General features: G+C 51.3%; 1 protein-coding gene across 2 annotated transcripts in view; it reads left to right on the top strand.

The window, feature by feature from the left end:
* The first annotated feature begins 4,677 nt into the window (after positions 1–4,677).
* Positions 4,678–24,927, top strand: part of FSCN1 (fascin actin-bundling protein 1) — a 42,126-nt gene continuing 21,876 nt past the window's right edge. Inside the window, exon 1 of one of the 2 annotated variants that reach the window (XM_083585775.1) lies at positions 4,678–5,857. In XM_083585775.1, the coding sequence (XP_083441901.1) occupies positions 5,032–5,857 (826 nt within the window). In that variant the 5' untranslated portion in view covers positions 4,678–5,031. The remainder of the gene's footprint in view (positions 5,858–24,927) is intronic. The other variant, XM_083585776.1, reaches the window with a different exon arrangement.

The raw sequence follows: 24,927 nt of genomic DNA on the forward strand, positions 1-24,927 counted from the left end.
TAGTCCCTGCACATATATTAATTTGTACATGAGAAGCAAATTGAACCTTTCCCATTCTCTCCAGCAGCAGCTCCCAGGCATTTTGACAAAAGAGGGTGCTAAATATGCCACGATTCCTCACTCCCCCGCAAAATAAAATAATAATATAGATCTCAAAGCAAAATTATTTACCTCATTTTATTTCATAAAATGTAAACATTGTTTGACTGTAAAGAAGAAAAAAACCATCACAGCAGTTTACATGAAAAGATAAAACAATAAAATTAGCAAGAAAAAAATTAGGAAGAATTTAAGACATTTGAAAGGTTTAAGTAACGGAAGACTAAAGGTAAAGGTAAAGGAACCCCTGACCATTAGGTCCAGTCGTGGCCGACTCTGGGGTTGTGGCGCTCATCTCGCTTTATTGGCCGAGGGAGCCGGCGTACAGCTTCCAGGTCATGTGGCCAGCAGGACTAAGCCGCTTCTGGCGAACCAGAGCAGCGCACGGAAACGCTATTTACCTTCCCGCTGGAGCTGTACCTATTTATCTACTTGCACCGACGCGCTTTTGAACTGCTAGGTTGGCAGGAGAAGGGACCGAGCAACGGGAGCTCAACCCGTTGCAGGGATTCGAACCGCCGACCTTCTGATCAGCAAGTCCTAGGCTCTGTGGTTTAACCCACAACACCACCCGCGTCCCTTTTAACAGAAAACTAAGAACAGAGTAAAACCTGCATCGAATTTCTAAGCATCTGTGTGGGATTGTCTGAACAAAAATGTTTTCAGCATTTGCTAAAAAGGATACAGTGACGGCATCAACAGGCAGGGAGTTCCAACGTGTACATGCTGCTACACTAAAGTATTGATTTCTCACAAAGAGGGATGGATGCTTGTGATTCCTGCATTGCAGGGGGATGGAGGCCCCTTTCCAAGTCCACAACTTTATGTTTGTATATTACGTGGCCAATGACTCTTTTGCTCCCCCCATAGATGCTTGACCACTCGCAGGCCTTGGAGGGTGTCTGAGGAGCAGCTCCAAGACATCACGAAGCCGCCTAGTCTCCTTACTCATGAGGAGAGCTGGAGGGTGACTTGCTAGCCTTCTACTGACAAAAAAAATGCAGTCAAATTTCAAATGTCTGTTCTCCAAATCCGTTGGATTTATTCCATCCACTCCTGGCAGCCATCCTAGTCCAATTAAGATTTTATTTGCAAAAGAGGGGTTGAGAGGGAGGATAAACAAAACTAAAACAAAGGATGTCCTGTGAACGCGGCCATGTGGAGTCAGAGAGAGGCCCAGAGTGAGCCTGGAGAATCAAAACTCTCTCGTTCCTGCATCTTTACAACGGAAGAGTCCCTCGCCAGAGTTGCCAACTGCTCCTGTGCCTTTAACAGCACCTTAATTTGCAAGAAGCACCACCAGCTGATGCTTGTTATGGTGTTGAAAACTCAAGCAGCTGTGTGTGGGGTGATGCATTTGTTTTAAGTGCTCAGGCAGAACACAACATTCACGACTGCAGATAAGAAAGCTGTATGTGCTTCAAAGCAACACATTCCCCTCTTGATCTCCCTCTCAAAGAGCCAGGAATCAAGGCCAGGTGTCTGGTTTGGGCATCGATGCCCGGGGTCTCTTTCCAGCATCTGGAGCCAGGCCTGTGTCAGGTTCGGGACAGTCCAGGTTCACAAAGGTGTAGGCAAACGTGAGATGGGCCCAGGGGAGGGCCACAAAGGTGTGCAGGGGTCCAGAAAATGAGTCTTAGGAGAAGGGTTGATGCTTAAAGGCCCCATATACTTTCTTGGGCATCTTCAGGAATGGCTGAGTCTGAAACTCTGGAGAGCTGCGTCAGTGTGGATGACACTTAGCTGGATGGCACAATGCATGCACTTCTATAAGGCAGCTTCTGTTTTCCTAAATGGGTATGTTTAGTCTAAAGAAGAAAAGGGGGAGTGATAGCCCTCTCCAAATTCCTGGAGGAGTCACCTAGAAGGGGGCTATTGGTGGCTACTGAACACGGTGACTATGCTCCCTAATAATAATAATAATAATAATAATAATAATAATAATATTTATACTCCACACACCTGCCTGGGTTTCCCCAGCTACTCTGGCCAGCTCCCAACAGAATATTAAAAACACGATAAAACATCAAACATTAAAAACTTCCCTAAACAGGTGCCTTCAGGTGTCTTCTAAAAGTCAGATGTTGGGAAAGATGGAGGGCACAAGGAGAAGGGGATGACAGAGGATGAGATGGTTGGACAGTGTTCTCGAAGCTACCAGCATGAGTTTGACCAAACTATGGGAGGCAATGGAAGACAGGAGTGCCTGGCGTGCTCTGGTCCAGGGGGTCACGAAGAGTCGGACACGACTAAACAACTAAACAACAACAACAACAGTTGTTTATTTCCTTGACATCTGATGGGAGGGCATTCCACAGGGCAGGCCCCACCACCGAAAAGGCCCTCTGCCTGGTTTCCTGTAACTTCAATTCTCGCAGGGAGGGAACCATCAGAAGGCCCTCGGCGCTGGACCTCAGTTTCCGGGCAGAACGATGGGGGTGGAGATGCTCCTTCAGGTATACTGGACTGAGGCCGTTTAGGGCTTTCAAGGTCAGCACCAACCCTTTGAATTGTGCTTGGAAACGTACTGGGCGCCAATGAAGATATTTCAGGACCGGTGTTATATGGTTTCGGCATATTGGAGGCAGCAATGTTTCTGCATCCCAGTTGCTGGAAACTGCAGGAGTGGGAAGAGTTGCTCACGTGCTCAATCTTGGGGCCGCTTTGAGAACAGGACGCTGGACTAGATGGGTCACTGGCTTGATCTAGCAGGCTGTTCTTATCTTATTTACTTACTTGCTCACTGCTGCCCCAGAGGGATGAGAGCTGATAGGCTGAGATTCAAGGAGGAGCGGACCAAGGATGATGACTAACAGTCAAGGATCATAGAATTGTACTGCTAGAAGGAACCCTGAAGGTTCTCTAGTCCAACCCCCTGCAATGCAGGATTTTTTTTGCCCAATGTGGGGCTGGAACCCACGACATTTGGATTAAGCGACTCCTCCTCAAATGACTGAGCCCATGGGGGCTGGAGGCCCGGCCCCCCCAGAGGGCCCTGACAGGCTTCCCAGCCCCCACAAATTCCAGTCAGTTCCACTGAAAACAAGGAGTCCCAGGAGCTCAGGAAGAGACCTCACGCCACTGGTCAAGGACCCCTGGACGGCTAAGTCCAGTCAAAGGTGACTAGGGGCAGCCGCCATTTGTCCACAGACAGCTTTCTGGGTCATGTAGCCAGCATCAGAGGCGTAGGAAGGTCAGGTGGTACCCGGTGCGGAAAATTTCCTGTCACCCCCCCATTGATTCTCCCCCCCCCCCCGCAAAAATGGCTTTACATTATTTCATATTTTCTTACAAAGGAATGTGGATAACAAGTAGGTGACTGTGGACAGATACTTAAATCTACAGGATGGATTGTATTTTGGCTTGTGTTATTTTATTTATATTTATTGTTTGTTTATTTAATACAATTTATTTTAAAAAACGTGAAAAGTAAACTTTTTTTTGAAAATGCCTGCTCCACTGAATTGAAATTTCAGCCTTTACAACACAGGGAAACAGCCAATTAAACAGCTATTTTTGTGGAGGAGGGTGAAGATATTAACTGATATGCATGAAATTTCATATACAGTATAGCTATATAATCCCTAGTGTAGTAAGATAAGACCTCTGGAGCAGGCATTTTTTTAAAAAATGTTTTTTATGAACCGCCCTAGTAGGGCAGTAATTGTTCCTTGATCATTTGTCACCCCCCCTCCATGATGGCACCTGGGGTGAACCGCCCCCCCCCCTTTCCTACGCCCCTGGCCAGCATGACTGAACCACTTCTGGTGCAATGGAACACTGCGACTGAATCCAGAGCACACGGAAATGCCATTTACCTTCCCGCCACCTCTTTATCTACTTGCACTGGTGTGCTTTTGAACTGCTAGGTGGCAGGAGCTGGGACCGAGCAACAGGAGCCCACCCTGTCGTGGGGATTCGAACCGCCGACCTTCTGATCAGCGAAGTATGATGTGAGTAGTATGTAGTATGAGCTACACCAGGTTGGGGGGGGCCTCTGGCCCTCCAGATGTTGTCGGACTACAACTCCCAGTACCCTTGGCCACTAGCCCATGCTTGCTGGTGCCGATGGGAGTTGTAGGGCAGCAACATCTGGAGAACCAAAGGGTCTCCATCCTTGGTCTGCATCTCCTGGGTGGGAAGCTGGGTGGAGGATGGTGGGAGCTGGGAGACCATGGGCACCCTCTCCAGGGTTTTCGGGAGGTCCTGGAGAAGAACCCTTCTGGCTGCAAATGGTGGACTCTGCCTCTGACTAATCTGCGTAGGATTGCACCGCGCAACTGCAGTCATTTAATACATATACTGTAACCAAGACTGCAGCAAGCCAGCGCTTCGCGCTTCGATAGCCTAAGCCTAAAAAACGCCGTGGATGTGCTCTCCCCCGGGGAAAGCAGACGCGCGCTTCATTCTGATGCGCTTCGAAATGGTCTCGCCCTAGACATCTCCCTCCCTATAAAGCCCCATTGTTTCCCACGCGGCTTACTCCCAGGTAACAGCGTGCCTCGCCAGCGCCACGCTCCTACTCAGAAGCAAGCCTCGGTGCCTCCAAGCGGGACTTACTCCCGGGAAAGGGCCCGGCAGCTCCGGATGAGGCCCCCTCCGTGCGCGGACTCCACCCCCTCTCGTCTGAGGCGCCTCGGAGGCGGGGTCGCCTTTTCTCTCCGTCTCTTATTAAAGAGGGGACCTGACATCACCCGCGCGCTAGAGAGAGGCGGCGGCGAGGGTGGCAACAGCAGCAGCAGCTGGGCTTTGTGAATCGGCCTTTGTGAATCGGGCAGGGGAAAGGCGAGGCCAGGCAAGGAGAAGGGGGGGCAGCAGCAGCAGCTGGTCCGCCAGCCAGCCAGACAAAGGCAAGCCGAGGAAGGGGCCCCGCCAGCCAGCCAGCCTCCCGACGCCGTTTCCCCCTCTCGCCCGGCTTTTGCGCGCCCCGCCATGACGGCCAACGGCACTTCGGAGTCGCTCCAGATCCAATTCGGCCTCATCAACTGCGGCAACAAGTACCTGACGGCCGAGGCGTTCGGCTTCAAGCTCAACGCGTCGGCGCCCAGCCTGAAGAAGAAGCAGATCTGGACGCTGGAGCAGGCGGCCGAGGACTCGACGGCCGTGTACCTGCGCAGCCACCTGGGCCGCTACCTGGCGGCCGACAAGGACGGGCACGTCAGCTGCGACAGCGAGGCGCCCGCCTCGGCCGACTGCCGCTTCGTCATCCTGGCGCACGACGACGGGCGCTGGTCGCTGCAGTCGGAGCCGCACCGTCGCTTCTTCGGCGGCACCGAGGACCGCCTGTCGTGCTTCGCGCAGAGCATCTCGGCGGCCGAGAAGTGGAGCGTGCACCTGGCGCTGCACCCGCAGGTGAACATCTTCAGCGTCACGCGCAAGCGCTACGCGCACCTGGCGGCCGCCCGCGACGAGATCGCCGTGGACCGCGACGTGCCGTGGGGCCTGGACGCGCTGGTCACGCTGGTCTTCCAGGAGCAGCGCTACAGCCTGCAGACGGCCGACCACCGCTTCCTGCGCCGCGACGGGCAGCTGGTGGCGCGGCCCGAGCCCGACGCCGGCTTCACGCTGGAGTTCCGCGCCGGCAAGGTGGCCTTCCGCGACGCCGACGGCAAGTACCTGGCGCCCTCGGGCCCCAGCGGCACCCTCAAGGCCGGCAAGAGCGCCAAGGTGGGCAAGGACGAGCTCTTCGTGCTCGAGCAGAGCAGCCCCCAGGTCGTGCTGCGCGCCGCCAACGACAGGAACGTCTCCATCCGGCAAGGTGAGGCAGCCGAGGAGGCCGTTCACACGTGCGGCGGGCGGGTGGGCGGGCTCCGGGGGCGCGCGTTCCCTTGGCCAGCCGGGTTGGCTACCCTCCTCCTGTTTCCCCGCTCATATGCTGATTCACACGTGCGTTACGTCGCACGTGTAGGTGGCTTGCCCCGGGATGCGCTTTCCCTCGCGGGAAGGGAAGAGGAGAACACGTTGTCATGGGCGGCTTGGGCTCTCCTCCTTTGTTTCCCCCGCGTAGATGCTGATTCACACGTGCCGGGAGGGGGCAGGCTCCAAGTTCGTTCTTTCGCTCGCGGCTGCAAGTGGGAAACGTGTTCCCTTAGGCATCATTGTCTCCCTTTCCCCACTCTGTTTATGCTGATTCACACGTGCGTAACTCCACGCGTGCATAACTTTGCGCTCCCCCGATGCCGGTACAATTAATGCCTCGCGGCCGGAGCGCCTCTCTTTGCAAGAAGTTGTTTCTAAGGAGATCCCCCCCCCTTTTTATTTTTTTGCTGGAGGGGGGGCAATTCAGACGTGGAAATTGCAGGATTAGGCCCTCGAATGGTGAGCGCATGGGCCCTTGGGGAGCGGCAAGGGAAATGGAACTTTGTTCTCCAGGCGGAGGGGGCGTTTTCCTGCGGGGGGGGGAGCAGCAAAGGGGATCTTGTTGCAGGATTTCCCCCCTGTGCGACGGGATGGGCGGGAAATCCTTTCCCCAAAAACGTGGCACTCCACGAAGTGGGAGGGGGCCTCCTTCCTGCCCTTCCGAAATGTCTTTGATCCAAACCAAGCCCTTTGTGAATGGGAAACAGGGAGCGGAAGGGAACAGTGAGTGGCGGAGATCCTGGCTTTGCAAGATGGGCACTCCCCCCCCCCCCCAGATACAGAATTGCTTTGTCTCCTTCACCAACCCGTCTTCTGAGGAAGAGCCTGGTGGATCACGCCCACCTGGTCCCGCATCACAGTGGCCAAAATACCCCACAGAGTATGGGAATCTAGATAGACTGCTCCTGGACCTGAAGGTTCTATGAGAACACCTGAAGAGTCCTGCTGAATCAGGTCAAAGGGGGCTTATCCAGCTCAGCATCCTGCTCTCTCACTGGCCGGCCAGGTGTCTCAACTGGGAAGCCCAACGAGGCCCCAAGCCGGACGCCCCTCTCTCCTCCCTGTGGCTTCCAGAGCGGAGCCCTCGGCAGTGGCCGTGGGTTGTCAGCACCCGGGGCAAGGCAAGTAATTTGCGCCCCCTAACCCGTGGATTTTAGCACTCGAGTGCGAGCGTGCCCCCCCCCCAGATGTTGCGCCCGGTGCGGCCGGCCCCCCCTGCACCCCCCACGCTACGCCACTGGCCCTCGGGGCCAGTCTGTAGCCCTGGAAGAACATAGGCTGGGAAAATAGAAGGCCATTGCTGGTTAGGGTCCTCCTCCAGATGGACTGGTCTTGAAGACCCCCCCTTCCCCAATGGAGATTGGCTGCTACTGGGCCCCCCCTGGGCTAGCAACTAGGAGGGGAGGGGAAGCACAGGGCTCTCATTCTTCAGGTAGCCCTGCAGCAGCCCCCTCTCTTCCCTCCCCCCCCCTTCTAGAAGTCTTTGCTTTCTCTCCCCCACTCTCCGTGTCTCAACAATTTAAGGTGTGGGGGGGGGGTAGTATTTGCAGAATCAGAACCCAAAAAAGCAGGTATACCAGTTGGCGTGGAAGCATCTCTGTGCACAATAAGGGGAGGTGGGCATCCTTTCAAGTTGACGACAGCATGGAAAACCTAATAATCCAGTTAATGTTATTAGTTATTTATTATGTTTGTAATAATATTTTATAGTTTATTATTTATACCCCACCCATCAGGCTGAGTTTCCCCAGCCACTCTGTGTTAAAAACAAGTGTTAAAAATACAGCATTAAATATTAAAACCTTCCCTAAACAGGGCTGCCTTCAGATGCCTTTGAAATATAGGATAGCTGCTTATTTCTTTCACATCTGATGGGAGGGCGTTCCACAGGGCGGGTGCCACCACCGAGAAGGCCCTCTGCCTGGTTCCCTGTAACTTGGCTTCTCACAGTGAGGGAACCACCAGAGAACAATGGGGGTGGAGATGCTCCTTCAGGTACCTCAAGGTGATTGGTGCACATAGTTCTTCCCTGCTTTTTGTTGAATCCTCACAGCAACCCTGTGAGGTAGGTTAGGCTGAGAGACGGTGGCAGATTCCCAAGGTCATACACACACATGAATGGGAGGATTGGTACCCTGGTCTCTCCCAGACCCTCGTCCGACTGTGTCCCCCCCCCCAAAACTGGCCGTTTTAATCTTGTGCAATGCAGGGAAGCAGAGCAGCATCTGGGCTGTGAGCAGCTGGAGTGAGCAAGCAAGTCTGTGCACATGCGCACCTGGTCACAGGCCCCCACCCCACCCACATCCTCCCCAGGCACGTGGTCCTCAGCCAGCAGCATCCCTGTTCCTGCCCCCTCCCCCCATGCTTTTACCACCCCTCCCCCTCTCTCTACCCACCCCCCACTCCAGGCCTGCCTTCTGCCTCTTCCTCAGCTGTCCTGTTCCACCTGCTGCTCAATTGCCTAAGTGGGGGGGGGATGCTCCTCCCACCCGCATAGCACTGCCGGATCAAATTCCCTAAATCATCCCTAAATCGAGAGGACTTTGTGTTAGTGGTGCTAGGTTGGTTCTCGGGCGCATTGCGCACAAAGCATGGGCATCCTCTTCTGTGCATGACTTGTGAGTGGAGAAAACCTCACCAGGAAGCCTCATGGGACAGATGTGATTTTTTTTGGGGGGGGGGTGTAGGATTGAGTTTGATTGCAACGCAAGCCACTAGTCCCTCTGATCTCCTTTTCCAAATGTGTTCTTTCCCTCCCTCTCTCTTCTCCTTTCCAGCACCCCGATTTGTGCAGCTGTATCCTAGCTTTTTTATTTATCCCTCAAAGTGTGTGTCCTTCCCCCCCGCCCGCCCCCCCGCTGCCTGCTGGGTTTGTAGTATCTATTTTTCACAAGGAGAGAAATGGAGGAGGGGGTCTTTCACTGACCTCTTCTCTGATAGCCCCCTCCCTTCAAATTCATGCTGTATCTGATTTCTGTTCTGGGGTGGGTACAGAGGCACCATAAGGTCAAAAATCCCCCCCAAGCCCCTAGGCCTCTCTGAAGAAGAGAGCAAACTCTGCCTCCTGCTTAGTTCTAAATTTGGGGTAGGCAGTTGTGGCTATTGATGGTCTGCCTTGGGGCAAAACAGATCTTTTTCTTTTTCCTTTTGACTAATTGCATCGCTGCTGTCTGGGTTTTCCTAAACCTAGAAATCTCTGGCTCATTTTCCCTTTAAAAAGCTGACTCAACAGGAGATCAAAGGCGGCTAATTCCACCAAGAAAACCTTCCATCAGAGCTCGCAGCCCGCCTCCCTTTTCTTTCTTTTTTAGAAAGCCAGTGATTACGCTCTGGAAGCAATTCACTCCTCCCCACCCCCTTAAAAAAATTACAGAATCTCATTAAACAGCCTGTCTTTGTGGTGGAAGGAGCCATGAGAGGGTCTTAGCAGTTCTGTTTTGTTTGGTTTTTACTTTGGCCACTGCTGAACTGGGCTGAAAAGTGAAGCAAAGCCTTAAAATTCTGCGCTCGGGCAATCTGAATTCTGCAACGTGTATGAATCATGAGGCCTAGGAACTTCATTTTTAAAAGGGCAAAGGAAGCTGAATTCTGTAACCCAAACAGCATCATCATTTCTGCCCCCACCCCATAACCACCTGAAGAATTGAGGCATGGATCCATAGCTGATTTTTTGGGGGTGCAGAGGGGCAGACAGAGTGTAGTGCAGAACACAGTATATATGCAAGCCATAGTCAATGCCCGCTTTAAGCGCACAACTTTGCTCCAAAGAATCCTGGGAGTTGTAGTTGGAAAGGGTAGCTCCATGCAGCTGGAACTACAGTTCCCAGGATTCCTTGGGGGGCAAAGCCACACACATTGAATGTGCTTCAGAGTCTTGTGCTGTGAATCCTTTCGCCTCTCTGCAATTCCCCAGCCTAGCTGGGCTTTGCCGGAGCCTGAAACTGACACAGTTCCGTGAATGGGTTTTAGCTGAAAATCTGAGCTGAGTGGCCGACTTCTTAGCTGACCTACATTGAAGTAGCACAAAGGGAGCTTTGCGCCTGCTGGCCGGCCCTTCGGCTGAGTCAGCTGCATGCCAAGCCTGTCCTCTGCCCCCCCCTTGTCTCTGGGCTTGCATGCCTGCAGCCGGGTGACCGCCTCAGAGTCCTTGCACAAGGGGGGGGCGGAGAATGGAGCCCCTGAGGATTTATGGGGGCACAGCCTGGCTGGCTACAGGAAGTATGTGTGCAGGCACATGCAAGATTGATGGTGGCTGCCTGCTGCTTAGGAACAGCCCTGGGTACCGTTTTAACGAAAAAGAAAGCAGTTTGCTGGAGAGTTCTTAAAAATTACAGATAACCTTGGCTGGGCCGGGGGGGTGGTTTGGAGGTTAAGGCTAGGACTGGGGAGTTGTTGTTTAATCGTTGTTGTTTAATCACTCACTGCCTCCTGCAGTTTGGTCAAACTCATGCTAGTAGCTCCGAGAACACTGTCCAACCATCTCGTCCTCTGTTGTCCCATTCTCCTTGTGCCCTCCATCTTTCCCAACATCAGGGTCTTTTCCAGGGAGTCTTCTCTTCTCATGAGGTGGCCAAAGTCTTGGAGCCTCAGCTTCATGATCTGTCCTTCCAGTGAGCACTCAGGGCTGATTTCCTTCAGAATGGATAGGTTTGATCTTCTTGCAGTCCATGGGACTCTCAAGAGTCTCCTCCAGCACCAGAATTCAAAAGCATCAATTCTCGCAGGTTCAAATCCTCGCTTAGCCACAAAGCACCCCTGTCTTTCAGCCTACCTCACAGGGCTCCTGGGAGGATAAAAGGGGGAGTGCTTTGTACAGGACTCTATAAAGTTTAAACTACTCAGAATAAGGGGAGAAGAGAAGAATGCATGATGCTGTGCATGACAGATGTTTGCCTTGATGCCTCAGTGCTAGCGAGCTATAGGATTATCCCAGTTTGTAGAGTGGCCGTGAAGAGAGATGTGTGGTCAGAGCCCCTTTCCAGATCAGGCTGCAGCAGGGATCTCTCAGATCAAGCACCGGCCTCGGGTTCAGGAGGCGACTGCCGGCAAACCACTTCTTCAATCTCAAACCCCACCCTGCAATCCGGAGGTAACACTGGCCTACTTTGCAGGGTTCCTGTAAGGGCCACCAGTGCACAAGACATGCTCTAAATCAGCCTTTCTCAACCTGTGGGTCCCCAGATGTTGTTGAACTACAACTCCCATCACCCCTAGCTAGCAAGGCCAGAGCTCAGGGATGATGGGAGTTGTAGTCCAACAGCATTTGGGGACTCGCAGGTTGAGAACTGCTGCTCTAAATGCTTGACAAGGTGCAAGGCGCTGAGTTCTGTGGGGCTTCTGAGCTTCTCCTGAGAATCCCAAAGGAGGGGTGTCCGCCATCCCATAATGGGGTGAACTCTGGCGCCCTGTCCCTTTGCTGTACACCCTCTTCCAGTTGCTCCTCCCATTTTGGAAAATGCCAGGATCTTCTCAAGCGAAAGTTAGATAGAAGGTGACTTGGGCTCCTTTCAAGACGTCCCTTTCCCCTGTTGGGGTGGCAGTAAGGCTTGAAGTGCCTGTATATTTATTTGATTGCATCAATATTCCACCTTTTCCTGCAAGTTGGCGCACATGGTTCTTCCCCATCTCATTTAACCCCTCGCAACAACCCTGTGAGGTAGGTTGGGCTGCGAGGGACAGAGACTGGCTCCCGAGTGAGCTTCGTGGCCAGTTGATGGGGATTCGAACTCTGGTCTCCCAGGTCCTAGCCCAAGGCTCTTAACTGCTGCACTATGCTGGCTCTCCCATGCAGGCACACAGCAAAGAGCAGCAGGCCAAAGCATAGTTCTCAACTTATTAGGCTCACCATGACTGCTATCCTGTGAACAGCTTCCTGGTCTTTGCTTCTGACTGCATAGCTTCAAGCTGTAAGATACAATCAGCTTTAGCAGATGAAATGCAACTGTTAGCTTTCAATTAGATATGCAAACCGTCTTGCAAATAAGTGTTAGCTTTTAAAGTGTTAGGGTGAAGTAGGAACCCTATCAAAGAAAAAGCAAGCAGTATCCAGCCTTTGCCAGATTTATTTTTCCTGCTTCCTCCATGCTAAACCGCCGCAAACAAACTTGAAAACCTCCTTATCTCCTCACTTGCCAGGGCATGGAAGATTCACCAGTGATCCTGGCCCCTCTTGACCACTGGCCACGTGGACTGGGGCTGATGGGAGTGGAGTCCTTTTGGCAAGGATAGCCTGGTGACTCAGGCTCCAATGGAGCTGCCCTTGAAAATTACCCAGAAGCTGCAATTAGTGCAAATTACAGCTGCCAGATCATTAACTGTTTCAAAGCTGGATAGAATTGTGTGTTTAACACAGAGAGTCTAAAGAAGGTCCATTGGTTGCCTGTTTGCTGCCTGTTCAGCGCCAGGCCAAATGCCAGGTGTTGGCATAGGGCCAGAAAGCCTTAAAAGCAGGAGCCTAATATCTGTAGGCAGGTCTCTCTGTGTCCTGCCCTGCCTGTGCCAGGAGATGAGACCAGTCAGTGGGTGCCAAGGATTGTAAAATGCACACCGTGTGTCCTTTGTCACGCAGGGATCACCGGGTGAGTCGCAAAATGTAAAGCCACACAAAAACAACCACAGAAATATTGAAAGCACCTAGGACCACAGGAAGCTGCCTTAGACTGAGTCGGCCCATTGCATTCACCTAGCTTAGTTGTGTCTGCACAGACTGGCAGCAGCTCTCCAGAATTTCAGGCAGGGAGTCGCTCCCTCCCTGGAGATGCCAGCAGGATTGAACCTGTGATGTTCTGCATGCAAGGCGGTTGCTTTGCTACTGAGCTAAATCACTTCCTCTCAAATTCACAGTCCAGTTTTGTATTCAACACCACTCTATCCACCAGGAAGACTTACCTTATTAAGAGTCCTGGTAGCCCAGGCTTTGTCTGGTACAGCCCAAAGGGCCCTCCTGGTATACTCAAATCTCAGAGAAAGCTGCCTTGCGCTGGGGTTGGACTAGATGACCCTGGGTACCCCTTCCCACTGCAGTTTTGTGATTCTATGAGATCAGCCTTGCCATCCCTGAGTCCAGGGTTCCAGACAGGGGTTTTACCTGGAGACTGAACGCAGAACATTCTGCAAGCCAAGCAGTTGCTCTGCCTTTGTACACTGGCCCTTTTCTAAGTCACAGGCAGGATAGGGCAGCAAGAGGCGCTATGATGGGAAGCCGGATCCTAAGCTGTTCAGGGCTCTATATAGTGATGGGACTGGTAGCTAATAAGCAGCCAGGGGAGGGCAAAGGGCCCTCCTAGTGGTGGTATCCTGCCTGCAGAACGCCCTCTCCTTGGAAGCATGTGCGATGTTGGCACTTAGAATTTCAGCGCCAAGACTGAGCTGTTTGCATTGGTCTTGGAGCATTCCTTTGCTTGGGGTGTGTAACTCACGCTACGTATTATTGGGGTTTTTTAGCAGCTGCGATTTAAACAGTCAATGTGGTTTGAGATGTTTCTTGTCATCTAGATATTTTGGAGAATGGTTTGCCTCTCTGTGCTCTATGCATCTGAGCTCTTTTTGAGATGCCACCACCAAATTTAGCACAAAGGTTCCCAAGATGGAGGGGCCAGGTTTTTGTCTGTATTTGGATGCCATTGGCTGGAAGAGCAGGTGCCGGTGTGCATTTTGGGACACCATGAGTTGCCATTTTGAAACAAGATGGCAGACTGTACCCTTCCAAACTGCACAAGATGCCTTTGAAGATATTGCCACCCAATTTTGTGTGGCAGTTCCCAGGATTGGAGAGCAGGTTTTATTGAACCTTTGAATACCTTCAGGTGCCATTTTGAAACAAAATGGCGGACCGAAATATTTTTTTAAAGGTTTCATAAAATTTCCAAGCATCGCCAGCTACTTTCTGCAAGAGTAGCTTTGATTCTGTTCCACGCCTGGGGTTCCACTGTGAGGAACATCTGGAGGGCCACAGGCCTTTAGAAAAAGGGGCCCTGGGCAGCCATCTTTGTTTGCTGTGATGCTTCAGTGGCGCAGATTTAGCTGCATTGCGCAATATGGATGGCCTTTGTGGACAAGCACACAGGTGAAAGTCATTTTTTTAAGCAGTGGCCTGGCTTACAAGCTTTCTGGGCTAGCAAAGCAATTGGCAGAATTGGGGTGTGGTTTTATTTTTTTAATAAAAAAATTGCTGATGCAGTTTCCCTCCGGTTACGTTTTTTCTTGCAGGGCTTTTGCCAACCAGAGGCCATGGCAGGCAGCTGCCTTGACGCCACCCATTTGCCCTCCACCCTCTTGACATGAGCTGTTGGGTTCTCAGATTCTGGCAGATGTTAAATATTTGTCTGACGGGAGGGGAGGAGGGAGGTTGGGAGAACAAGGGCTGGATTGTGATGGTGGGAAGAGAGGCGATTTCGGAGCTTAGTTGCAGAGGGGGCTCGGTGGGGCGGGAGACGAGGCTCCTGTTTCAGTCCTTTGTCACTTTGGAAAACCAGATGTGATGGAGGATGGGGAGAGAGGGAGAGGTTGGTGGGCTTGACTGGGTGGAGAAATGTGGCTGTTCTCAGCTCTGCCTTCTTGTGAGCTGCTTGACAAACCTCTTTGCAGATGGAAAAGGGGGGCAGCATTCTTCCACCTCCCATTCCATGGGAGGAGGAGGAGGAGGAGGGCTGTCAACAGCTGCTAACCATAATGACTGTGCTGTACACCCCCAGTTGGAGACAGCCATGCTTTTGCATTCAAGTGTCTGGAAACCAAAGGAGGGGAGAGGACTTTTGCAGTCACTATGAGAACTGGATGATGGACTACATGGGCCATTGGTTCTCTCCCAGGGAGGGAGGCCTTTTAAGTTGTACCAAGTCTGGGCTACCAGTCCTCTTAATAAGGTAGCCATCTCCCAGTTAGGCAGGTACTGGCAATGGTTAGCTTTGGATGCAAGGTGTGAAAGCAGTAAAGGTAAAGGGACCCCTGACCATTAGGTCCAGTCGTGGCCGACTCTGGGGTTGTGACGCTCATCTTGCTTTATTGGCTGAGGGAGCTGGCGTACAGCTTCCGGGTCATGTGGCCAGCATGACTAAGCCGCTTCTGGCGAACCAGAGCTGCGCACGGAAACGCCGTTTACCTTCCCGCCAGAGTGGTACCGATTTATCTACTTGCACTTTGACATACTTTTGAACTGCTAGGTTGGCAGGAGCTGGGACCGAGCAACGGGAGCTCACCCCGTTGCAGGGATTTGAACCACCAACCTTCTGATCGGCAAGTCCTAGGCTCTGTGGTTTAGACCACAGCGCCACCCGCGTCCCTTGTGAAAGCATTGGTCTCTCTCTGTTTATTGCATTTATCTCCCCCTTTTTCTCCCAAGGAGCTCAAGGTGGTGTACATAGTTCTCGTCCTCCCCATTTGTCCTCACAAACAACCCTGTGAAGTAGGCTAGGCTAAGCGTGTCTGGCTGGCTGTCTTGCCAAATGCAAGGCGGTTCTTTTCATGAGATTCAGAAGCAATACAAACACAAGGGAGTGAGAAGGTTAAAGATTTTGTTTTCTAAACAGCAATCATTATATACATTACCAAGCATGCACTTCGATCAGCCACTGGGAAGCCCTCAAGAAGTGGCCAAGTGACCCCTAGGTAGCCTTCGTTTGCACGGCCCTTCGATCAGTCCATGCACTTGTTTCTCAGAACTATGCCCCAAAACCATCCGATTTATAGATACTAACTTGTTAGCCTACATGCCTTGCCCGACTAGCTAGTGCAGATTATTAATTAGCTAGCCCCCTATTCCAATACAGCACGTTCCTCCAAACAATGTCTAACATCAAAGAAGGTCAGAAGGTACCCATCACTATCTGCTTCTTCCTTCCACCAGATTATACATTAAAGGCTGCTCTCAGCCATCAAAGAACTTTAACAAGAGATAGAGAGGGGCAGTAAACAGAGGCAGGAAGGAGATGACCATGTCAGATCACTAAACTCCTCAAACTACACTGGAACTACACTGGCTTCGAACTCCTCAAACTCCTCTGGCTTCCAAGGTCCTCCAGTGACCTTCATGGCAGAGTAGGAGATTGGGACCCTTGGTCTCCTGCGTCCCAGTCTAGCCCTAACCACTACACTACTGCTCTCCCTCCCTCTCACTGTGTGTGTGTGTGTGTGTGTGTGTGTGTGTGTGTGTGTGTGTGTGGAGAGAGAGAGAGAGAGAGGCACAGATGAAGCAATGTTGAATACAAAATTGTATTGTGAATTTTGTATTGTGAATCATCTCTTAAAAACAGGCCTGGGCACGTCATCTTTCCCAAGGCAGATAAAGCAGCATACCAGCTATCTAGAAGAGATAGCACAGACCTCAGACATCATGTTTGGCCTGTGATGAAGGAAACCGTCCCTGTTTCTCCATCTATCTCATGTGGTTCCAAGGCATAATCTGAGCCACTGGTCTTCAGCTGGGGGTTCAAGACTTTGGGAGTGTGGCCTGAGCCAAGATGGGTCACAACAGGAGCACTGCCGTGCAAGGATGTGGCAAAAGATGAAGAAACGTGTCTCCAAAAATACACGTTTGGGTTAAAAGTGGGTTTTGGGTCTGAAGAAGGTACTTGATCTAAGCCTTGTTGGAGCTCTGGAATTTTCCTCCTCCCTGTCTGTGGCAGCCAACGTGTTGGGCACCCAACTCCTACTTCTCTGGCCATTAGCTCATCTGGCTAGGGCTGATGGGAGATGTTGAGGGGCACCTTGTTGGCTCTCACCACTGTGGCACAGAGGACATACCCAGTTTGGGAGATGTGTTCCAAAGGGGTGAGAATTGAGTTGCACTTCGGCATGTGAACATCGGAAGAGCCCATTGGTGGTTCAGGCCACAGGCCCACCTAGTTCAGTGCCCTGTTCTCACAGTGGTCCACCAGGCATAGCTGTCAACTTTTCACTTTTCTTGCGAGGAATCCTATTTGGAATAAGGGAATTTCGCTTGAAAGGGAAAAGTTGACAGCTATGCCACCAGGTGCCCCAACGGGAAACTCTCAAGGAGGACTCAGCTGGGCTTCAGAGCACAAACATCATGGCTGGTAGCTTCTCCTCCTTGAATTTGTCTCATCTCCTTTTAAAGACATCCAAGTTGGTCACCATCGCTGCCTCCAGAATGCGGCAGCTTGACTGGTGACTAGGAGCGGCTGCCGGGACCACATAACATCGGTCCTGAGAGATCTGCATTGGCTCCCAGTATGTTTCCAAGCACAATTCAAAGTGTCGGTGCTGACCTTCAAAGCCTTAAACGGCCTTGGCCCAGTTTACCTGAAGGAGTGTCTCCACCCCCATTGTTCTGCCCGGACACTGAGGTCCAGCTCCGAGGGCCTTCTGGCAGTTCCCTCCCTGCAAGAAGTGAGATTGCAGGGAACCAGACAGAGGGCCTTCTCGGTGGTGGCACCCACCCTGTGGAACGCCCTCCCATCAGATGTCAAGGAAATAAACAACTATCTGACTTTTAGAAGACATCTGAAGGCAGCCCTGTTTAGGGAAGTTTTTAACGTTTGATGTTCTGTTGTGCTTTTAATTCTGTTGGGAGCCACCCAGAGTGGCTGGGGAAACCCAGCCAGATGGGCGAGGTATAAATAATAAATTATTATTATTATTATTATTATTATTATTATTATTATTATTATTATTACTCCTGTTGGAAGGAGTTCTGCAGTTTCACTCTGCCCTTTGTGAAGAAGTCCGTTATTTTTATCTGCCCTGAATCTTCCAACGTTCAGCTTCGTTGGGTGATTAGCTGCTTCAGAAGGCTGCGGGGTGGGTGGGTGTTTGCTTTTGGGAGCAAATAGGGAATGGTTCCAGTAGATTGTGCAGTACAGCAATACAGAAGCTGCGACGCCCCTGCAGGTCTGTTGGACTACAACTCCCATCAGCCCCTGCCAGCGCGGGCAATGGCTTAGAATGGCCGGGGGGGTTGCCCCCTCCACCTCCTCCTGGACCACTGGTGTTGGGTAGGGGCTTGTGCTGTTTGGCTTCTCCCTAAGCAGCTTGCTGGGAGTTAATTAACTTAATGGCTAGGAAGCTATCAGTGCCAGCCTATGATGGCAGCGGGCCTCTCCTCACATGGGAGGGGGTTGTTCTCCAGCTGAGCGGTGTGTGAGGCTGATGGGAGAATAATGGGACCATAGGACTGTAGAGTTGGAGGGGATACCAAGAGTCATCTAGTCCAACCCCCTGCAATTCAGGAGCCACAACCGAAGCATCCCTGATGGGAAGAAGATTTAGGGTGGGAATGTCAAATATTTGGCTGCTGTCTCACGGACCCCAATAGGCATGAATGAGAGACTTTTCTGTCCCTTGTGAACCGGGCTGTGTATGTGTGTGTGAGAATCTGACTTGGACTGTGATGGCTGCAGTTGGTTGAATTTCCCTGACACCCTCCCCATTCCATCATATCTTCCACCTCCTTTATTAAAATAAACCCTCTATGCCACAGGTAGGCAAGCTAAGGCCCAGGGGCCAGATCCGGCCCAATCGCCTTCTCACTCCGGCCCGTGGACAGTCCGGGAATCAGTGTGTTTTCACATGAGTAGAATGTGTGCTTTTCTTTAAAATGCATCTCTGGGTTATTTGTGGGGCATAGGAATTCGTTCATTCCCCACCCCCCAAGCATAGTCCGGCCCCCCACAAGGTCTGAGGGACAGTGGACTGGCCCCCTGCTGAAAAAGTTTGCTGACCCCTGCTCTACGCAAGAGGAGGAGGCAAAAGGAGGTCTGGCTGTTTGTCCTGAGCTGCCAGGGCAGATAAGACAAGCCCTTGTCCCTCTCCCTGTTGCAATGTTGTAAATACCTGAGGCCCATAAAGTGTGGCCTTTCCTCTCCCCCATCCCACCCCAAAACTCACTTCTAAACTTGGGTGAACCTTTGCTCTCTGGAGCAAGCATCCCACCTTAAAAAGGAGTTGCCTTCTTTAAGCCACTTGCCTGGCAATGCTGCACCTCAGTTTGAAAGCCCTGTGATGGGAAGAAGGAGGGTTGCCTATCCTGACTGCTGCCTTCACACCCACCCTCTCTTCCCCCCTTTTCCTGTTGTGATTTGAGGATTGATTCCTTTGTCCTCCCCCCTCCCCTTTCCTCCCAAAGGTAGGCAGAAGAAACGGCAAGAGAAAAGCAATAACCCACAGCTCCACCATGGCCAGTAAATAGCAGTTAGCAATTCCTTGCAACGCAATCTCTGCTCCCTCTCTCTCTCTCTCAGAAACCAGAGAGTTTGTTTCCCTCCAGCTCATTTTACCCAGCAGTGAATCAACAGTGGCGGCTTGTGCTCTGAGCTTGCAGCTGGGACCCATTTGTTCTTCTGACTGGGTTTCCCCTCCCACAAGAGGGGGGGGAATAATTTTGTTCTGCACTTTGATTGAAGGCAAACCTGAAAACTCTCTTGCCGAAAACATCCCTGCTCACCTCTCTTGTCGCTAGTAGGGTTGTGCATTGTGGTTCACTCTAATCCAGCTGTTCCTGAACTTGGGGGGGGGAGCATTGCCCCCCCTTGGATCCATGAATTTATCCCCAGTGCCCCCAACTCTGTAAAAAAATCATTATTCAATCTCATGGTTTGCAGGAAGGTGATAGCACGATAAAATTCAAGGCAGTGACAGTTAATTGCACACTTGTTCAAAATCCAATTGAAAGTACTGTATTTAGTTTAATGAAATTGAAGGAACTCAATCCATGACGCCAGCTATTGCCATTGTTTGTTTTAAAAATATTTGTATACTGCTGTATCAAAACAGGAAAAAAGTTTTAAAAATCGCTATCTTGTGACAACTTAGCGTTGTAAATATGAGCAAGCGAGATCCCAAAGGAAATGGCCTTGAAAGCGAGAAGAGCAGTAAAAAAATTTAAATATGAGGCTCGAGGTGTTTTGCTCTAGGTTTCAGTTTGGTCAATTTTAAATAAGCGATCAATGCATCATCTCGCACGTTGCCTCCTAGCACCCCCTATGTAATCCCCCTGGGGTGTGATCCTGCCCACTTTGAGACCCCCTGCTTTAATCCATGAAAAGCCTTTTGTGCCTCTAGGAAGCAGTGCCCAATTCATTGGTGATGGAATGACTAATATTCAAATGGTTACACTCTGAATACTGGAAAATCGGGATTTCATTCTGCATGCATAAGAGGTGAATGTTCTTCCATTCTGTGCCTGCTGGTCCCTCTTCTCAATGTGATCAGGGGTGACGACAGGACCTCTTTTCACGAAAAGGCCAGAGTGGGTGTGGCCATACCAAAACCGAATTATATACGGCCACCTCATTCCAGCTCTCTGGCTAGTGTAGACGTATCATAACCATTTGGATTGCGCAACGTGCCCCTTATTGTAGTGGTTCTGGTTCCTTGGACTGGGAGCTGGGAGATAAGCATGCCTTGGGATTCTTTGTGGCAGGAAAGTTCCCCAGGTGAGAGAGAATTCCGTGCAGGTGAGGTCTCAGCTGGTGAAAAAAGGATGCATCTTTGCATCCTCTTGAGGTAGATCAGATGTCCTGGCAGGTGATGGAAAGTTCGCAGAAGAAATGTGTGCAGAGGGGCAGTCTTGCAATCCCTGCATCTTGCTATTCCAGATATGTAGTTTTCAGGATGCAATCACATTTTGAAGCTGGAAGTTTTCAATAGCCGTAAAGCAAGGCCTGCAGTTCAGCAGTGCACTGGCCTCTATCTCTCTTTTTTTGCATTTTTGTACTAAAACAACGGCGTTCTCTTTGTCTTTCACACAGTTGGGACAAAGGGGTTTGGGACAGCCTTAAGCCTCCGATTGGCTGCTGCTGGGAATGAGATGATGGGCTCCTGATCTTCATCCAGAAAGGCTGGTCTGTTGCCATATTGGTGGGCTTTCTTTAGACTGCATCTCTGTGTGTGTGCCTGTCTGGGGAGCGGGGTGCATATTGGAACATGAACTTGGGAATGATTAAGGACCCTCTGGTTTCCTTACAGATTTTCCATTCATGTGCAGTTGGATGCTTGCTAGCACAGGCAGGGCTTCACTTTCCTTGCCACCCCCCACCCTGCAAATTAATTCCATGTCATGTAATGTATGAACCATTTATTCAATTGTTGGTGGCGCACCATAATAGGAATGACATGGATTTGCGGTGGGATCCTGCTTTCAGCTGCGTTGGATTACCCTGAGGTTCTTCATCGCCTTTCAGAAATATCAAGCATTGCAAAAAGAACTTCGGAAGTGTGTGTGTGTGTGTGTGTGGATACCATGCCTTTTCAACAGATCAAAGCTCTAATATGATCCAGGATTGTGGGGGCAGCGGTGGACCATTTGGAGGTACTGGCCAGGAAGTACACAAGACACACACGGGCGCCAGGACACACATGCAATTGTGTCTCTGATGCGCACACCCAAACATCGCCCGAGCATGCATGCAATTTCTTCACCCTCGGTTCCCCAACGCAGTTCCAAAGGACACTGTTGGTGGGTGGCCTTTGTCTGGAGCAGAAAAGGGGATGAGATACTTGCCCATCATCTCTCCTAATTAGTAGCGGAGCTTGGCAGATGGCGAAGGTCCTTGGAGCATCTGCCCCTCATTACGGCCGAGCCCCCTCCCCTTTAATGGGACGCCACTTAGGATGGAAGAAGGATGGACTTTGGGGAGAAAACAGAAACAGGTTCCGGGGGGGGGGAGCGGCTCTGGGGTGGGCTGCTCCTCCCCACAGGAAGTGGGGAGACTGTTCAGCATGCTGGGATGAGCTTGTGGCAGCAGCTGGCTGCCATTCAAGGCTGGTGGCTCTGGGAACGATGCTGGTGTCAATGGCTGTGCGAAGCAAGGGCTGACTCAGCAGGAGGGCGTGTGGGGTGGGGGCCCTCTAAAGTGGCTCTCTTTGGGGCCCAGAACCACCTCCTAGCTTTCAGCAACAAGGCAAGACGAAGTGAGTTCTGCAACAGGGTTGCAGGATGGAGAGCTTCCATTCAGAATTATCCCTGAGAACAGTCTGGAGGAGATTTTTGTGGCCATCGAGGACGCTCTGTTCTCAATGGGCTGTTTGGGGAGTTCTTCTTCTCCCTGGGATTTTTAAAGAAAGAAATAGCACAGGTACCTCTGAAAACTTTGAAGCTCCTCCTGAGCAGTGTCAGAAACTCAGATATATAAGAGAATCACCAAATGGCATCTTCAACCCAGGTTGTGGTCACCTAGGCACCCTACTGGCACAACACATCAAATAAAATAATCCAGACCAAACAGATTCAAGCTTCAAGGGAAATCGCTCACATCCTTTAAGTGACATCGTGCTTTCCATATATTTATTTCGTAAAACATATACAGTGGTACCTCTGGTTACGTACTTAATTCGTTCCGGAGGTCCGTTCTTAACCTGAAACTGTTCTTAACCTGAAGCACCACTTTAGCTAATGGGGCCTCCTGCTGCCGCTGTGCAGCCACCACACGATTTCTGTTCTCATCCTGAAGCAAAGTTCTTAACCCAAAGTAATATTTCTGGGTTAGCGGAGTCTGTAACCTGAAGCATATGTAACCCGAGGTACCACTGTACACCACTCGATTGTAAACAAACAACAACAACCCCAGCAATCTCAGAGTGATTCGCAAAGAGAATGAAACAATAAAATTATCAGTAAATATAGTTCAGAGCAACTATTTAAAACATTTTTTAAAAAAGAAGCAGCAAGAGACTAGAAACAGATTAAAACTTGCGCCACGATTCCAGATCTCTGGGTTTGTGGGCGCTGCTTGCAGTTTCTGGTTGAGAGGAAAGTGTTAACTGGAAGTTTGGCTCTCCTTCCTGGCTGGCTGTTGGGGGTTGCTCCAGCAAGGCACCTTCTCCTGTGTGAGCCCCTCAGGCGGAAAGCCTTGGCTGCCGTTCCTGTCTGAGTCCGTTTGCCAGATGTTCACCTTCCTCTGCCCCCGCCCTTCCCTCCCCAGCGCTTCCTGTGCGGAGCAGGCTCTCCCCAAAGCGGCTCCTTTCCTCCTCCCCCCCTTCCCATCCAGCCTTCCTCTGCTCCTCGGGTCCCCATGACGCAGAGGGTGTTGCACGCTTCTCCCTCTTTCCGCACCAGCCGGTTTCCACCCAGCGCAGCTGAGCCTGACTCTGCAACTGCCCAGCCCTTTCCCCTGAAGCTACAGGGGAGCATATCCAGGAATACACCTCAGTCCCTTTGCAAAATGTGGGAGGTAAGTCTTAGAATCAGAATTGCCGAGTTAGAAGGGACCTCCAAGAATCTCAGCTAAAGCATCCATGACAGATGGCCATCTAACCTCTGCTTAAAAACCTCCAAGGAAGGGGAGCCCACAACCTCCCAAAGGGAGTCTGCTCTATTGTCAGAAAGTTCTTCGTGATATTGAGCCGAAATCTCCTATCATGTCATTGGAAGCTTTTGGTTCGTGTCCTACCCTCCAGAGCAGGAGAAAACAAGTTTATTCCACCTGACAGCCCTTAAGATCTTTGAAGATGGCTCTCGTATCATCTCTCAGTCTTCTCTTCTCCAGGCTACACACACACACAAAACATATCCAGCTCCTTCAACCATTCCTCATCCGGCATGGTTTCCAGACCTGTAATCATCTTGTTCGTCCTCCTCTGCACACCTTCCAGCTCATCAACATCCTTCTTAAATTGTGGTGCCCAGAACTGGACACAGTATCCCAGGTGTGGTTTGACCAGGGCAGATTCGAGTGGTGCCCTGACTTCCCTTGGTCTGGACACTAGACTTCTGTTGATGCAGCCTGGAATAGCATCAGCTTTTTTTGCTGCTGCATCACACTGTGGACTCAAGTTCAGTTTGTGGTCCACCCAGACCCCCGGATCCTTTTCACTAATAAGCCAGGTGTCCCCCATCTTGTATTTGTATAGCTGTTTCTTCCTGCCTTACACTTGTCTGGCGTCTGTCAGGTTGCCCAAGACCTCGATTCTATGTTGAGCAGATGGAAGGCTACAAGAACAGCCCTGAGCAGGATCAGACCACTAACGCAGCATCCTGCTGTACCCACCCCTGCCATGGCCCAAGGCAAGGCAGCAAGAACTCTTGCTAGAATCCTGCCTTCTGGGTTTCCCATAATAGGCACCTGGCTAGATGGGTCATTGGCCTGATCCTGTAGCCAGGTTCCTATGTTCCCTGAAGGGGGGGGTGGCATTCAGGAGCATGCTAGCTCTGAACAGTGGAGGTTCCTTTTAGCACCCATCTTTCTCTTCCAGGACTTAGCCCCGCATTGGAAGCTGTCTGAGCCAGCACCCGTCTTCCATCTCATGTGCCAGTGAGTTTGCTTAATTTTGGGGGGCTGCCTGTCAGCTGGATGGCCCCAAACTCCTCCATTTGGCTGCTCCAAGAGGCAAGCAGGCACAGACTACTTGCTGCTCTGGGGACCTTGCTTGAGCAAGACGGCAGGACTGTGGCTTGGGCGAGGAAGGCGGGAACAGAGGCCTCCAGAGGCTGTTGGACTCGAGAGCCCATCATCCCTAGCTTGTGTGGTCAAGGGTGATGGGCGTTGCAGTTTGGTTTGCTAGAAAGCACAGGTAGGGAGAGTACTGTTGTGTCCGAATCCTGCTTGCTACTTTGCCATTGTTCAGCCACTTAGAGATTAAGATGCTGGACTAGATGGGCCATGGGCCTGATCCTGCAGGCTCTTGCGATGTTGTGGATATCTAGAGGGCACATGTTGCACATCCTTGACCTATGAAGGGTGGCTGTGTGAGCTGTGTGTCTTAAAAAGCTTTGCCTCTTAAAAGCGTGGGATGGGGAAAGCACTCTGTGTGTGTGTGTGTGTGTGTGTGTGTGTGTGTGTGTGTGTGTGTGTTGAAAATCACGACGTGCCCAACTTGGACTAGAACCCCATTTCCCGCCGCTGCTGTTCTCCCAGCTCCTGGGGTGCAGCAGGTGGCAAGCAGGCCACAAGCTGTTGTCCAGTTAATTTCGGCTGAGCTGCAAATCTGGGAATGAGCCTCGTGAATTATCATATTATCCACCTGATCGCACAGCTGGCTCATGCTGGCATTGGTGGAGAGGCCAGCCCTGCGGGG

Source organism: Podarcis filfolensis (assembly GCF_964270895.1).
Source record: "Podarcis filfolensis genome assembly, chromosome: 14".
Lineage (NCBI taxonomy): Eukaryota > Metazoa > Chordata > Lepidosauria > Squamata > Lacertidae > Podarcis > Podarcis filfolensis.